A 16,373-nucleotide genomic window follows, 5' to 3' on the forward strand; every position below is an offset into this window, starting at 1 on the left:
TCCGGCATGGGCTAGATCTTTCTCTTTGCTTGGCAGTAGTTTTCATCAAATTCCTTCTAAGCTTCCTCCCACTGCTGTTCCTAGAGACTAAACAGATTTTTTTTTCAAGCTTTAACTGCCAGCTGCTTTTTCCAAGGAGCAACCACATAGTTTTCTAGGACAAAATTGAAAATTAAGACCCCAAAGTAGGAAAGTTAATATTAAATAGTTGTGTAAGTCAAGATGGTAAAAATGACCAGCAGCTATTAAACAGAAGCTAACATACTTAAAAGGTTGGAGAGGGGAAGACTCGAAAAGACACTTTTGATTTTGCAAGTCTTTTCGGATTCAAATGCCACACACCCAGAAAAAGCCCTTCACAGCTGTCTTCTAAAAATAAACTATTAAATAAGCTATAATCAATATAAAAATACCTTGTTGGAAGCCATTTCGCAATTTAGGCAGATGTCTAATATTTAGCATTTCTCAGTACCGTGATGACAACCGGAACGTAGCACAGGCTGCGTGCGTGTGCTTGGGTGTGTGCATGCACGCAATGGGGAGAGGGACTGAAGTATTAGTGAGCTGTGTTCAGCTTGAAGTGGCCATTTAGTTCCCTTTCATGTTGACAGCTGATAAAAGCACAAGCTGCTTTCAGAGCAAGCAGGTGTGACGCTCCGTGGTACATTTCATTGGATGTAGGCAGCCTTGTTCTGCAGAAGGGCACACTTTGTGCAACAAATGCCATTTAACAAAGTTTTATAATGCTGAGATTTTTCAAGATTTTCTTCTGAAATCTTGGCTGCCATTTTGGTTGCCTAGGCAACCTAAAATGACTTTGCCAAGGCTCAGAGCAAGAAGGGGGAACTGGATTTTCCCTCACCCACTTGTCATCCTAGACGTGCCCTTTTCCTCTGGTCTGTTATCGATTGATCCCATCTTCCTCCAAGGAGCACAGGACAGCCTATATTTCCTCTCCATGGTCTGATATAATTAATTTTTGATTGTATTATTGTTCTCCATGAGGGTTGCTAATTGCCCATCTATGGCAGGCAATCTCTCACCCCTGCCAAACTCACTGTCCCACAACTAATCAATTTGACAACTGGAGAAACAAATTGAGGTGGTCATTTCCAGGAAAAAAACTTGCAAGAGATGTTGCACACACACACACACCCCTCAACACAATGCTCTAAAAATTCCACAGATCTCTAAGGTTTTCCATAGAGATTTGTGGAATCCCTAGAGCATCATGGTAGGCTGTGATGTCACTTCCAGGTTTTCTCGTAGAAATGATGTAATCGATGATGCCATTTCTCCAGCCCTTTGCCCCAAAATACCTCCTAGGGTTGGTTCCAGTGACCTGGCAGCTCTGCTCCATTCTCTCAGACTTCTTGCAAGGGTTTTGTATTGCCTTGGGCAGATAACACAGGCATGGAGTCGGATCCTTTCCAGCGTAGCACTAACCTCCAATGAAAAGCATGCTGCTTTGGATGGTGCTGCAAACATGGAAGGAAAGTGCAGGATCCAAGCTTAACACTTTAACTCTTGGGGAAATGCAATAAGATGCAAAACTTTGGTGAACATAAGAAAAGCCCTGCTGGATCAGACCAGTGTTCTATCTTGTCCAACTCCCTGTTTCTCAGAGCAGCCAAACAGTTGCCCTGGAGGCCCAATGAACAGGATAAAATTCAATGCCTTCCTCTTCTGTTGCTTCCTGCGAAGATATTCACAAGTGTGCTGAGTCCTATTGTGGGGATTTTAGTCAACATGACGAGTAGCCATGGATGAATCTCTCCTCCACAACTCTGTCTAATCCTCTTTTAAGGCCACCTACGTTCAGGGCCATCATTACATCCACAGACAGAGCTAAGAGTTCTATCTCTTGGGCAACCATTGAGCTTTAAAAATCTCTTGCGGAGCATTATGATTGAAACAACTTATTCGTTTCCCCCCGTATAGTTACTGAACATGCAAATCATGCTAAGGATAATTTGTCTGAAGTTAATCTAGCGAACTATGATGGGTAAGTTATTTCTCCTCTTCATTTCTCTTTGTATGTTTGCAGTCCCCACCTGCGTTCCCTCAGTAGGTCTAGTTGTTTCAGGCTACTCTTCGAGAATTCAGAAAACAGATAAAAAATAGACGTGCCTGCAGATAATCCAGACAAATTGATTTCCATTTTGTCTTCCATACCTGCACATGTTGGGATGCTTCCAAGCTTCTTTAGCACACACAAAGGGGTTCCTTGCCACCTTCTCCTTCCCTTCCCAGGCTCCTGTGTCCCCTGAAAAGAGCCGTTCTCACATGTCTTACCGGCCGCGCAAAATTGTGCAAAATGCCTAGAACAACGGCGTCTTCCTGGTGCAATTTCCCGTCATGACGCCGTCATTCCGGGAGTTTTGTGTGATTTTGCACGGCTCGTAAGATGTGTGAAAACGGCCAAGCTATCCAAGAAGATCAGGTGTCCCTTGGGAATAGCACGGAATGTGTCATAGTGGTATGCAAGTCTGAAGGGGAATTGGTGCAAAACATGTATTCCACACACACACTCTTGGGTGAACTTTACTATGAAGAGAGGAAAAGACCCTATCACATGTCCACCACCACTACACCCTGCACTGTTTCCAAGGCTCCAGATTGTTGGAACCCAAACAATTAGTTGGAAATATCCTGCTCGTTTGGCATGTGCACCGTACCAAATTACACCTTGTGCGTACATCACTTAATTAAACTGTCAAATGCACTGCTAATCTAGGAGCTCCCTACAAAATTACAATACTTTTGGCATCAGTCTCTCCTTAATTACTACAAAAGTGAGTCAAATACTATTGAAATTCCAATTACACCGGGCACGGAGATGGTTGTAAGAGGAGACAGGTATCTTGAATCATTTGGGACACACCAAATCTATGGAAGTAGTTGTTGTTATAGACAGATCAGTTGGCGGTTGCAGGCCAATACATTACCAGCCCTTTATACCAATCCTGTATCATTGCTAGTTGTGGTCCTAGTCCTTTGGGTTTCTCAGATTTAAGAGACAGCCTCCGATAAGAGCTCACGGAGAAGTCCCATCTGTTCAGCATGCATTTGAGATGAAAGATGAGCAATCCTCTCCCAGGACTGTAAAGCAATTGCAGAGGGGAAAGATCTCAGTTTACCATTTCCAAAATGACATATTTTGCAATGAATAACGAGGCAGTGCATATGTAGCAAAATGCGTAGACCTCTCCCTGAATCTCACTACAACCTATCATGGCCGCTTGCTGAACTGCTGAGATATTCTGCCATCTGCAGTGAAAGAAAGACAGTCTCTGTTTTATTTCTCTCTCTCTCTCTCTCTCTCTCTCTCTCTCTCTCTCTCTCTCTCTCTCTCTCTCTCTCTCTCTCTCTCTCACACACACACACACACACACACACACACACACACACACACACAGAGAGAGAGAGAGAGAGAGAGAGAGAGCGTTTCCAGCAAGCATTTAAAGCAGTTTACAGGGGGAATGCCCTGACCTGGATAGCCCAGGAGAGCCTGATCTCATCAGATCTCAGAAGCTAAGCAGGGTCAACCTTGGTTAATAATTGGATGGGAGACCTCCAAAAAGGGCCAGGGCTGCAGAGGAAGGCAATGGCAAACCACCTCTGTTAGTCTCTTGCCATGAAAACCCCAACGGGGGTCACCATGAGTCAGCTATGACTTGGGGACACTCTCCACCACCACAGGGGGAAGTGATTTAAAGAATCATGGAAGTAATATAAATCAAGATAAAAAAGAAAATAATCATGACATCAAATAGGAGAGTAGCTGGCCCCTCGATCCATGAAAACAGCAAAAACAGCCCCCGCCCCACCCTAACAAGGTCATAGGCTACATATTCAAGGACTCATATGCAGAAAAATAGCACTTTGTCCGTTAACTAAAAGAAAAAGGAGAAAAGTGGCATGAATGCTGGGTGTGCTCCAAGAGGCAAGGAATATCGAGAGCAAGTGAGAGACAGTTAAATTAAAAGAGGGGAATGTATCCCGGCTAAGACCCCGAGAGATTCTAGCATCCCCGTGGGAGAGATTATGGTCAGTGCTCTACTTGCAGACCAAAACTGGAGATCCAGCTAAACCCACTGTGGTTTAAAAGGAAAATGATCCTCACTTGCAAGTTTGGATGTCACCAGTTAGAGTTAGTATTAATTTGCACGCGGAAAAAGAAGCCACATGTGAGCAAGAGTGAGTGACTGTGAAAGCGGCACACCTCTTGCTTCCAGTGCTTCACAGCCATAGTTTGGGGGAACGTTCAAACCAAGCCCAAGTATCTAAAGTTTGCAAAGAGATCTTCTTGTGCAAAAAGCAAACACACACTGAAACGGTATCAAAATTAACTGTTTCTGTGTAATCATAGTGAAATTAAGAGGATGGCCCAACTTACTCTGTTGCTATCCATTTCAGTGGGGCTCATAGAAAAAAACATTCCAGTGGACTGTGCCCCAGCTGTCTTTGCTGTGGCTCCAAACTTTGTTCACATTGCTGAAAACCCCAGGGGAAGAAAATGTTATATAAATGTGTGATCCCGGATCCACTTCCCATTGAACTAAATGGCAAAACATCCATCAGTTTCTATGGAAATGGATTGTTCCCCCATCCATATCAAAGTAAAATGGTCGAGAGACCACGTTTTTGCCAGAAACAAATTGCTTCCTGCTGTTGACTTTATTTAAAATTACTGTATGTGCCACTTTATGTGTTACTGAAGACGCATGGGTGCACCTGAAAAAAACAGAGCATAAGTTCAGTATAGCAGCCATTAGTCCTGGCTCACTCTACCATGTGAAGAATCTTTATTGCGCATCCCTAGTAGCACTGGTGTTGGTGCTTTCACATAACGGGGCCAATCCATGTAGGGTGAGTTTTCAGAAACTTCAGCCCTCTTGTGTTGCTCGCTGCGTGCATGCATTTCTCAGTGGCCTCAAATCACCTGACTTAATGCATGAAGCAGCTGTGTGTACATCTGAGTTCACACATGCCATGAGTAATCTGGTACTTGTTATTTTGACTGCATCATCTGAACCTGTGAAATCACCACTACCTGGGGACCCCTAAATATTTACTTAGAGACACATTGGAGCTTTTCCCCCCGTTAACATCTCTTCCATGGGTGGGAGAACATTTAAGTGAGCTGACCATGTGAACAAGGGCCAAAGATACATGTCTTAACTACAACTCGGCAATCAGCTGGGAAAGTGTTACAGCTGTCTGCACGTGCCTGTGCGATCAGCCACTACCCATGTAGATGGGTCATTCACGAGTTCTCCCTGCCACATGGGAGTCAGTCACAGATATGTAATTCCCACATGGCTTGAAGAACATCAGAGAAGTTCCTCTGTCCATCACAGATGGCTGTTCGCTGTTCTCTTCGCAAATTCTCCACATTGACAGCTGCTGTAGCAAAGTGGTTAAGTGGCTGGGCTCCGAATCGGCACTCTGCTAGTTCGACTCCCACTACTGCCATAAACTCTGCGGGTGGCCTTGGATAAGCCATTCCTGTCAGCCCCAGCTCCCCAGCTGTATTGTGGCGATGATAAGAACACTGACTTTGTTCGCTGTCCTGAGTGTGGCATATATGCACACTGTTGTTGGTGGTGTTATATGCTAGAAAGTGATTGTTTGTGATGGTTTTGAATGGACGCCCCCCAAATTGGGAGAAAGCTCCGATTAAAAGAGGGACTTCTTTTGAGTGTGGGATCCTTGTGTCAATGTCTGTCTCATGTGCCTGATTTTGTTTCAGCTTTTATTTGTACCACTACTCACATAAGAACAGGAGCTGCTAGGGTTTTTAAAAATCAAATTGAAAAGAAATCAACAATGCCAGTATCAGAAATTACATTTTGTATTGACCACTTCTGGTTACCAGTATAGGGATTCAGCCAGCATGCAGAGCTTGATGGGGGCGTATGAAGCAAAAGGCTTGGCAAGAAAAAATGGAATTGCCTCTCATGTTGGGGCACTCGACACATTCATGTATTGACTTGTCTGCATGCATTTTCATTTGTATGTTTTTTGGCAGTATTGTTTGTGTTGGTGGGGACGGAATGTTCAGTGACGTGATGCATGGTCTGATTGGAAGAACGCAGAAGGATTCTGGCGTAGATCAAAATGATCCCACAGCGCCATTAGTCCCATGCAAAACAAGGATTGGCATAATCCCTGCCGGTAAGGATTGCAACGAGGTTAAACGTTCACCGTGCCTTCTCATTAAATGATGTATTGACATCCTCTTGTGCCCAAATGCACATGTGAAGGAATGGGACATGTCTTTCAAATACCTTCACACCACCATCCTAAGCAGTTATACCCTTCTAAGTCTGTTGTCTTCCATTGACTTAGAAGGGCGCAACTATATTGCTTAGGATGACTCTATGAGGGCCAATGCTTAACCGCAACATCATGTCTGCACAGAGGTCAGTCCCTCTGTATTCTGTGAGGCTTACTACCCAGGTGAGCCTGTATAGCGCAGCATCTCTCTTGGAATCACAAACCTGGGATACATCAGCTAATGTTCCTGTTGTGGCTTTACTACAGGCACTCCCAGGATGATGCCTGTGGCGCCTTCATGTCTGCCAACAGCTTTCCCGGTGCCCGCCAAGTGTTTTCAGAAAGTGGGGGTGGGGCTTTTGCCCAGCAAGGCTTCTGATTGGCCATCGGAGAGTCGATTGCTGTGGCAGCCGTTTTGTGGTTGGCTCTGCCTCTTGAAGCAGCCATTTTGTGGCTGCACCCATCACACTGTGTCAGAATTTCAGAGGTGCCTGCAGGCTCAAAAAAGTTGGGAGCCCCTGTTACACAAAGATAGAAAAGAAAGAAAGAAATCCTTCACATAGTTTCAGAGAACCTGACCCAACGCTCTTCCTTCATTTCCCAGGTAGCTCTGTCAAGTTGCAGAAGGAGCTTATTTGGGTGGGGAGAACACCGTGTTCAGCACAGAGCCCATACACATATTATGTGGGCTGAAATCAGTGCACATAGAGGGAGAGGAGCCAAGAGCACACTGGTCCCATCTATGTGAAATCACCAACTTGTGAGCGCATAGGTTTCTGCCTCATGATCAGGAATATTAAAAAATACTGGAGTTTCTGATCATGCACTGGGGGTGGGGGGTGGAGTTACCTGGATACACTTCCTGTACACATAAACTCCATGCTTTTGAGCTGATGATCACATGTTGGGTGGCAATCAGTGCCCTTGTGCCTGCTGCTCCTCTACCTGTAGTGATTTCAACACATGTAATGTCTGACCTGGATAGCCCAGAAGAGCCTGATGTCTTCAGATCTCAGAACCTAAGCAGGGTGGGCCTTGGTTAGTAATTGGATGGGAGACCTCCAACGAAGCCCAGGGTTGCAGAGGCAGGCAATGGCAAACCACCTCTGTTAGTCTCTTGCTATGAAAATACCTCCAGGGGCTGCCATAAATCAGCTATGACTTGAGGGCAGGATTTCATTTCAGTGTCTTGTATAGAGGGCTGCAGTCACACAGCCAAGAACAGCAACACAGTTGTGCATCACAGTTCCTTTAGAGACCAGGATGTTTACAGCTAACAGGTTAATGTAGGAGCGTGAATCCCTGTTATCCTCTACAATACACAGAATGTTGTTTTAGCTGAGCATAGGACCAGGCAGAGTTAACATTGTCATTTTGTCCATGGTTTGTGCGCACCTTGGATACGCATTTTCCAGCCTTCCTTATGATCAGACCAACTTGATAGTAAACAAAACATTCCAATTTATACATCAAAAAACAAGGCACATTTCCGAGCAATACAGGCACGGAGTGAGCATGTTTCTTGTTCCATTTGAAGACCCACAGACTGCTTTGGGAGGCTGGTTCAGAAAGGAAGGATTAATATCTTGCTGGTTATTGCCAGTGTAGGATAGTGATTAGAATATTGGATTAAGACTACGGACATCAGGGTTTAAATCCTCACACTGTCACAAAACTCACTTGGTTCTCTCAGGCCAATCCCACACTCTTACTCTGCCCTTCTTCAGCTGTGACAGACAGACAGATAGCAGCAACTTTTGTCTTTTCCTCCCAATAACATCTATAGTGCAACCCTAGGCAGAGTTAAATCCGGCGGACCCGCAAGACTGAGGTGTTCTGCCAGGCATATGGTTGAGTCCGGATCAGCAGTCATCCAGAAAGCCTCCTGACCGGCATCCTGGCGGAGGGGGGGGGAATGTGATTATCTGCCTCTCCATGTGAATTAAAGATTGATCATCCCCCCATATGAGTTACAGCTTGATTGAAAAGGACTGTTCCCCCTCTTTTACCCACCCCTTGGTGTTTTACTGGCAAGGGTGGGTTGCAGGCCTGCTGTCTGGGATCAGAGTTACGGGGATTTCATTGTTTAATTGATGTTTTAAATGTAAATTATGTTTTATTGTTGTAACCCACCCTGAGCCGCTTATGGGGAGGGTGGGATAGAAGTCCAATTAATAAATAAATAGTTCTAAGCTCAATGACTTCAGTGGACTTCAGTGTAACTCTACTTAGGAATGCATTGCTAGTCTTCTATATGGAGGGATTTGGCAAGAAGGCAGAGAAAATTCATCCACGTGTTCCCCGACTGCAGTCTGACGTAGTACAGCCCTGACCTAGATCTACCCATTAGGGAGCATGCCTTCCCTTAGGCCATTTATATAGTGACCCTACCTTAAATGCCACTCCATACATGCCTCCTTAATGTAGTTAGGCAAAAGGAAATGCCCAATATAGATATTCTGGAATAATCAGGCTATGGCTGCATCCCGATGGTAAAGGTTCTCCATTTTTCATTCATTGCCAGTACAAGTGAAGACGCTTTCACCCAGGAGTTTTCCGCCAACTTTCCTCCATCACCTGCTATTTTCCCTGTGTTTTTCCCTACCACATCATTGAATGGCTTTTTAAAAAAACTAGTAATTGTGCTATAATACTAATTACCCTTCAAAATCCTTTGGTGAGACAGTGGAGATGGAGACAGTGGTGGCCGCAAAGGGCTGATGGAAAGAAAATAGCACCCATTTGGGTATTTACCTGAAAAGAAGTGCCCATTCCCATAGCATGATAACATGCCTGGCCTGTGCTGTTCCCAGAAAAGACTGGAGATAAACAGATTTGAGGAAGAGTTTGCCGAGGATGCAGAAAGGATGATTGGAGCACAGTTAAACCACAATGTGATATGGATGCTCCTAAAAAAGCTCCCCAGTCTAGGAGCCACAGTAGAGAAAAGCCTTCAAGTTGAAGTAGCCCGTGTCTGTACGACAAAGATGTCATCAATGAACTGTTTAAAAAATGTATTTCTTTATAGTAAAGATTGGATTCTTCATTGAATATATAATTTTGTTCAAGGTTGGACATGTATAGGTTCGCTATGCTGGGGGCGGCTTAGCAGCCCATCATCAGCCCCTTAATTTGATAGTAGTATTGGGTCTTTAAATTTAAAATAATTCCTTCCTAAGACTATATCTAGGAGATTAAGTAGAAACGGGGTGGAAGGAAGCTGGTTCTCTTGGGCATAGAGTATAGAGTCTACCACCCTTCTAGCTCCCTCGTGGGGAATTGGAGGGATTTGACATCTAGTGTCATTAGGAATGCCGTTAATGGGACCTCCAGGCTCTCAACCATCCCAATGAAACTCGTAGTATCTTTGATGTAAGCAGGGGTTTTCTGTACATATGGTCGGAGAAAGCTGTCCGGAAACAAGCTAGGGGTTCTAACACCGAATTTGGCTCCGGCACAATTGATCTGCCTTGGGGGGGGAGAACCCCCCCCCCTTTATGGATCTTAGGGATGATGTTAATTAAGGCTTTGAGTTCTCTAATCTATTTCATTTGCAAACATCACCTCATCTAACACTATTTTAATGATTCTCTGAATCTGTTCAATGGGATTAGAGGTTGTAGTAGCCCATGTTTCTTTATTTTTTTTTTTTTTTGAAAAATTTTTATTGGGTTAGAATCCATTATTTCCACATTTACATTCAATTTTCCCCAATTTTTTCATCTCTAACCCCCTCCCTTTCCCCCCCCTTTTTGTTGACTTCCAGCAGCTTTCCAACCCTTTGTCCCCTTTCCCTTACTTTTATTAGCTTCCTCTATCTAAAACAAATATATATTCTCCATTATTCTAAGCAGTACATCCTTAACTATTTTTAACATTATATGCCCAAACTGTAAGCCTTTGTTTCCATCTTAGATAAACAATTTATCCCAATTTTTCAATTTCAGGTATTTCTATATATCATAAACCATATAGATCATACATTCGTTTATATCAAACAATTTGACTTATTCTCTATATATATTACTCATTCTATCTTTTTATAATAGTTCTATATATCTCTCCTCACGTAGTCAATCAATTTGACCCATCTATATCTTCAGACATTCAGTTTGGTACAAAACTTGTCAGAAAAAAAAGAAAATATTGTTAGTTAATCGCTCCTTATATTTAGTCCTTATAATTAATTATTTTCTCTATGTTCTGTTTGTTAACCTATATATATCTATATATATGTCAATCTATTAATCTGACTGCTTATTAATTCACATTTATCTCTTCTCCCCCCGGTAAAGTCTCCCCCCTCTACTTCAATACTTCAGTAGTTCTCAAACTGCCACAGTTTTCCTCCCACCTCCCATTTCTTCTCCAGGTATTGTTTCAGCTTCTCCCAGTCTGTGTTGAACTGCCCTGAGTCCAGATCTCTCAATTTTCTTGTCATCTTGTCCATTTCAGCCATATACAGCAATTTGTAAGTCCAATCTTCAATAGTTGGCACTTCTTGTACTTTCCATTTTTGCGCATACAAAAGTCTAGCTGCTGCTGTCATATAAAATATCAACGTCCTGTGTTGGGCTGGAATTCCCTCCATTCCCAAGTTCAGTAGCAGGAGTTCTGGGTTCTTATTAATTTGAAATTGTAAAATTTCACTCATTTCTCTTATTATTTCCCCCCAGTACTGCCTGGCTACCTCACACGACCACCACATATGATAGAGGGAGCCCTCATGCTTCTTACATTTCCAGCATTTATTAGAAGTATTCAAATTCCCTAGCGCAATCTTCTTTGGTGTCATGTACCAACGATAGATCATTTTATAAATGTTCTCTTTGATATTAATACATGTCGTTGTCTTCATTGTAGTTTTCCACAAGTATTCCCATGCCTCCATTGTTATTTCTTTATTAAAGTTTATAGCCCATTTCACCATTTGTGTTTTAACTATCTCATCCTCGGTATACCACTTCAACAGTACTTGGTATACCTTGGATATTCTTTTCTTATCTTCTTTAAGAAGGGTCTGCTCTAGTTCCGAATTCTCTATTCGTATACCTCCCTTTACAGAGTCCGAATTATATAAGTCTCTGATCTGTCTATACTGGAACCAATCGTAGTTAGGTGATAGTTCCTCTTGTGTCTTTATTCTAAGTTTGGATGCTTCAGTTTTAGTTATTTCTTTATACATTAAACATTGTTGTTCATTATCAACAGCTCTCGGGTCTATCACCTCATATGGAACCACCCACAAAGGGGTTCCTTCTTGTAGATAAATTCTGTACTTCTTCCAGATTATGTATAGACTTCTCCGAACAAAGTGATGCAGGAACATCGAGTTGACCTTTACTTTGTCATGCCATAAATATGCGTGCCATCCAAATATTTTTTTATATCCCTCTAGGGCTAATAGTTTCTTGTTCTTTAATGTCATCCATTCTTTCAACCAAACTAGGCAGATTGCATCATGATAAAGTCTCAGATTGGGCAGTTGCATTCCGCCTCTTTCCTTTGCATCTTGTAAAACTTTCACTTTCACTCGAGGCTTCTTGCCTGCCCAAACAAAATCTGATATTTTCCTCTGCCATTTTTCAAATTGTTTGGAGTCTCTGATGATTGGTATTGTCTGTAGCAAAAACATTACTCTTGGTAACACATTCATCTTAACTGCTGCAATCCTGCCCAACCATGACAAATTCAATCTATTCCATTTAATCAAGTCTCTCTCTATCTGAGTCCATAGTTTTTCATAATTGTTTTTGAATAGATCTATGTTCTTTGCAGTTAATTCGACTCCCAAATATTTCACTTTACTTGTTACTTCACAATCCGTTGTTTCCATTAACAATTGTTGTTTCTGCTTAGTCATATTTTTGCATAATATCTTTGACTTCTTTTTGTTAATGAAGAAACCTGCCAAGTCTCCAAACTCCTTGATCTTATCTATCACTCTTGGCATGTTCTCCAATGGGTCCTCTACAATTAACATTATGTCATCCGCAAATGCTCTGACCTTGTATGAATAGTCCTTTATTTTTATTCCACGAATTTCATCATCTTGACGTATTTGTATCATCAGAATCTCCAATACTAAAATGAACAACAATGGAGATAACGGGCAACCTTGTCTTGTTCCTTTACTTATCGTCAATTTCTTGGTCAATTCATCATTCACCACAATTGCTGCAGTCTGGTCTCTATAAATTTCCTTAATTGCTCTGATGAATCTTTCTCCCAATTGTAGCTTTTCCATAGTGGCAAACATAAAGTCCCAGTTTAAATTGTCAAACGCTTTTTCAGCGTCAACAAAGAAGAAACCAACCTCTTTGTCACAACGCTTGTCATAATATTCAATAGCATTGATCACTGTCCTTAAGTTGTCTCTTATTTGTCTGTCTGGCAAAAAGCCTGCTTGTTCCTCCTCTATGACTTCCGAGAGCCACCCCTTCAATCTCTCCGCCAATATCTTCGCAAAAATTTTATAGTCATTGTTGAGTAGCGATATAGGTCTATAATTTTTCACATTAGTCAGGTCTTGGCCCTCTTTTGGGATCAATGATATATTCGCTTCACTCCAAGTTTCTGGAATCCTTTGATCCCTTAAAACCCCATTCATCACCTCTTTTAGGAATGGTGCCAGTTCATTAGCCATTGTCTTATAGAATTTAGCCGTAAGTCCATCTGGCCCTGGCGCCTTTCCTAGATTTGCAGATTGTATTGCCTTACTTATTTCCTCGTCAGTTACTTCACTATTCAACTTATTTCTCCAAGCTTCCGAGATTTCTGGAAGTTTGGTTTTCTCCAAATATGACGCTATTGATTCTTTGTTTACTTCTTTTTTATTATACAGCTTAGCGTAAAATTTATAAAAGGCTCTACTAATGGTAGCCTGCTCCAAATACGTTTTGTTATCTTCGCAAATTTTATTTATTATCTTCTTTTCCCTTTTCTTCTTCAATTGCCATGCCAGGTACTTCCCAGGTTTATTAGCACCCTCAAACGCTTTTTGATTCAGTCTTTTGAGATTCCACTCCAATTCTTTATTGCTCATTGCTGTTAGCTGTTCTTGAAGTATTTTAATTTCCTGGTATACCTTCTTTTTCCCTGGTCTCTTTTTTAGCTGTATTTCTTTGGCTTTTATTTTCTCCTCAATCTCTTGTCTTTTCTCCTCTTTCTTCTTTCTTGCTCTACCATTTAAGTCCATTAGTATGCCCCTTACAACCGCCTTGTAAGCATCCCAAACTTTATTGGTTGGTACTTCTTTATTCACGTTGTATTGTATAAAAAACTTTGTCTCTCTTCTCAGTATTTCCATATTCTCTCTTTCCTGTAACAAGTCCTCATTTATTCTCCATGCTTTCCTTTTTCTCTTTTTTCCAAATTTCCACATAATTGGGTTGTGATCTGAGCCTACCATAGGCATTATTTCTACCTCCTTAGTCCATAATGCTAAGTCTTTTGAGGCCCAGATCATATCAATTCTTGATAATGTAGAATGCCTTGCAGAATAAAAAGTAAACTGTCTGCTTTTAGGATATTCTCTCCTCCATACATCTTCAAGAGTCTCTTGTTGAATCAACTCAAAAAAAAGCTTTGGTAATAGTCCTCTTTTCTTTTGTGCCGTTGTAGTCTTTTTGTCTAGTTCCAAGTCTGTCACTCCATTGAAGTCTCCAGCAAGAATTATCTGGTCGTATGCAAGATCGTCTAAATGCTTCCTTAAATCCTCAAAGAAGCTTTCTTTTGCACCGTTAGGTGCATAAAGTCCGACTACCAACACTCTCTTTAAATTCCAAATACATTCCACTGCTACAAATCTAGCTTCCACATCTCTCATAACAAATTTTGGCTGTAGCTCCTCTTTTATGTACAACACCACTCCTCTTTTTTTCTTGTTGGAGGCCGCTACATATTCTTTGCCCAATTTTCCAGATTTTAAATATTTTACATCCTGCTTTCTGATATGGGTCTCTTGCAAACAAACAATGTCACATTTTTGTTTTAGTAGCCAGTGAAAAGTATTTTTCCTCTTATTCGGTGAGTTTAGTCCATTTACATTCCAAGATAATACTTTACACTCCATACTCATGATCTTGTTGGTAAGTCTTTTTCATTGTCCTTAATAAATCGCTCCATCTCTCGCTCAGATCTGATGCGTTTTTTGGCCCCTCCAAACTCAAAGGACACTCCTTCCGGTAACTCCCATCTGTACCTGATTTTCATGTCCTTCAAAATCTGAATTAGCACTTTATATTTTTTCCGGTCCAGTAACACTGATCTGGGCAGTTCCTTCATTATAATAATCGTCTTGCCATCAATCTCCAATGGATCTTGAAACTGTTTTGTCACAATCCTCTCTTTCATATTTCGTGTTGTAAACTGCACAATCACATCTCTTGGTAGTTTCCTCTGGGTTGCTATTCTCGAATTCACACGGTATGCCACATCTAGGATAGCCACAACTTCCTCCTCCTCCTTCCCCAGGTACTCAGCCAACACCTCAGTCATCTGTTCTTGCGCTGACTTTCCTTCCACTTCTGGCAAGCCACGAAAACGTAGCTGCTTCTCCATATGTTTAGTTTCTGCAACTGACATTCTCCCCTTCACCAATCTCATCTCTGTTTGTTGCGTGTCTGCTAAATTCTCCATCGCGTCTTCTACTGTTTTAACTCTCTGCTGCGTTCCTTGTAATTCACTTCGTATTGTTTCCATACCTTTTTTCACTTCTGACAGCTCCGATTTTACTGTCTGTGTAACCTCTTTAACCTCTTTTATCAGCTCCAATTTCGTGTCCTTAAGTTCTTTAATCATATCTAAAAGTTTTTTGTCCAGGTTTTTATCCAGGTTTTCTATTGCCGATTGCCACTCTTTTTTTGACATTGTGGGGCTTGCTTTAGCTCGCTCCCACGAATCCGCTCTCTTCCTTAACTCCGTGGCGTAAAATTTAACGTTTTTCTATTTTAAATGTCCCGGTCTTCTTATAGAAATTAAATTTTAAAGAGTCCAAAATGTCGGGCGTCTTTTCTCTATGGTTTCTCTATGATTTTGTAATCCAAGATGGCCTACTTCCTCTTCCGCTGAAGCCGCGACCCTTCCCCTTTCAAAAATGGCGATTCCCTACTTCCTGCCCTCCAGCAAGGGCCGCTTCTCTCCAGCCACTCTATTGTTATTACGCACTTCCTGTCTCCCGTCTTCCCACAGCAGATCTCGCGATGGTGTCTTTTTCTCACAGCTCCAAAGCCACAGGTATTCAAAACAATAGTCCCATTTCTTTAATAACTTCTTTAAACTTAGTCTCTTTTTAAATTCGATTCCTGCCGAGTCTTCCCCTCCTTTTCACTAGTCTGTTGCAGTTTAAAAATCTACTTTTTTTCCTCTCTGTTTTTATCAATCTGTCCCGTCTCAGAAGATAATGATCTTTACCTTCTCTTCACTTTTCTCGGGTTGTAATCGCTGTTTCGATTTTAAGTTCTCCTCTCAGCTTCTTCCCCCAATCGATGCTTGGGTATGTAGGTCTTATGCCAGCCGAATTGGCCCCAAAACTGCCGCAGAGATTATAGCCGACCCGTCGCAAGGTGGGACCTCAAGGATCGGGGGGAGACTCGTTGTGTAGAGCCCCCCCTCGTCCGAGATCTAGCTCACCCTAGGGTCTTGAGCGTTCTTTGCCTGCTCCCCGCCTGAGAGCAGTCGGCCGCGGGCTATTTTCACCCCGCCGGCCGGTTAAAACGGCAGTCCGGTCAGCTCCGCAAGTGGAGCTGCGTTAGACCTCCATGGATCCCAAACAGGAAGTCATGTTTCTTTAAACTAAAAAGGTAATTATTAAGTATTTAGCTTCCTTGAACCTAGCTACATGACATCTCTCCGTATCTCTTCTTCCCTCTCTCCCTCTAAGCTACTATATCAATTAGTTTAACCTAAATAATCAAAGAAATCCTTCCATTTTTTCCAGAAGTCAGTTATCAACCTATTTTGTAAGTAGGTAGTCAGTTTGGCCATTGAAGCATATTCGTGAACCTTCTCTCTCCACTCTGGGAGACCAAGACAAGCATCGCTTTCCCATTTTCCTGCAAATAATGCTCTTGCTGCTGTCACCATATAGC

General features: G+C 42.1%; 1 protein-coding gene across 2 annotated transcripts in view; it reads left to right on the plus strand.

Moving 5' to 3' along the window:
* The window catches only part of CERK (ceramide kinase), a 63,657-nt gene that overhangs the window by 24,960 nt on the left and 22,324 nt on the right, over nucleotides 1-16,373 (plus strand). Inside the window, exons 5-6 of one of the 2 annotated variants that reach the window (XM_054989353.1) lie at nucleotides 1,942-2,005; nucleotides 6,035-6,180. The exons of the other annotated variant lie outside the window; for it this stretch is intronic. Coding sequence (XP_054845328.1) covers nucleotides 1,942-2,005; nucleotides 6,035-6,180 — 210 coding nt within the window. The remainder of the gene's footprint in view (nucleotides 1-1,941; nucleotides 2,006-6,034; nucleotides 6,181-16,373) is intronic. 2 annotated transcript variants of the gene reach the window in all.

This window comes from Eublepharis macularius, chromosome 9 (assembly GCF_028583425.1).
Source record: "Eublepharis macularius isolate TG4126 chromosome 9, MPM_Emac_v1.0, whole genome shotgun sequence".
NCBI classification, from domain to species: domain Eukaryota; kingdom Metazoa; phylum Chordata; class Lepidosauria; order Squamata; family Eublepharidae; genus Eublepharis; species Eublepharis macularius.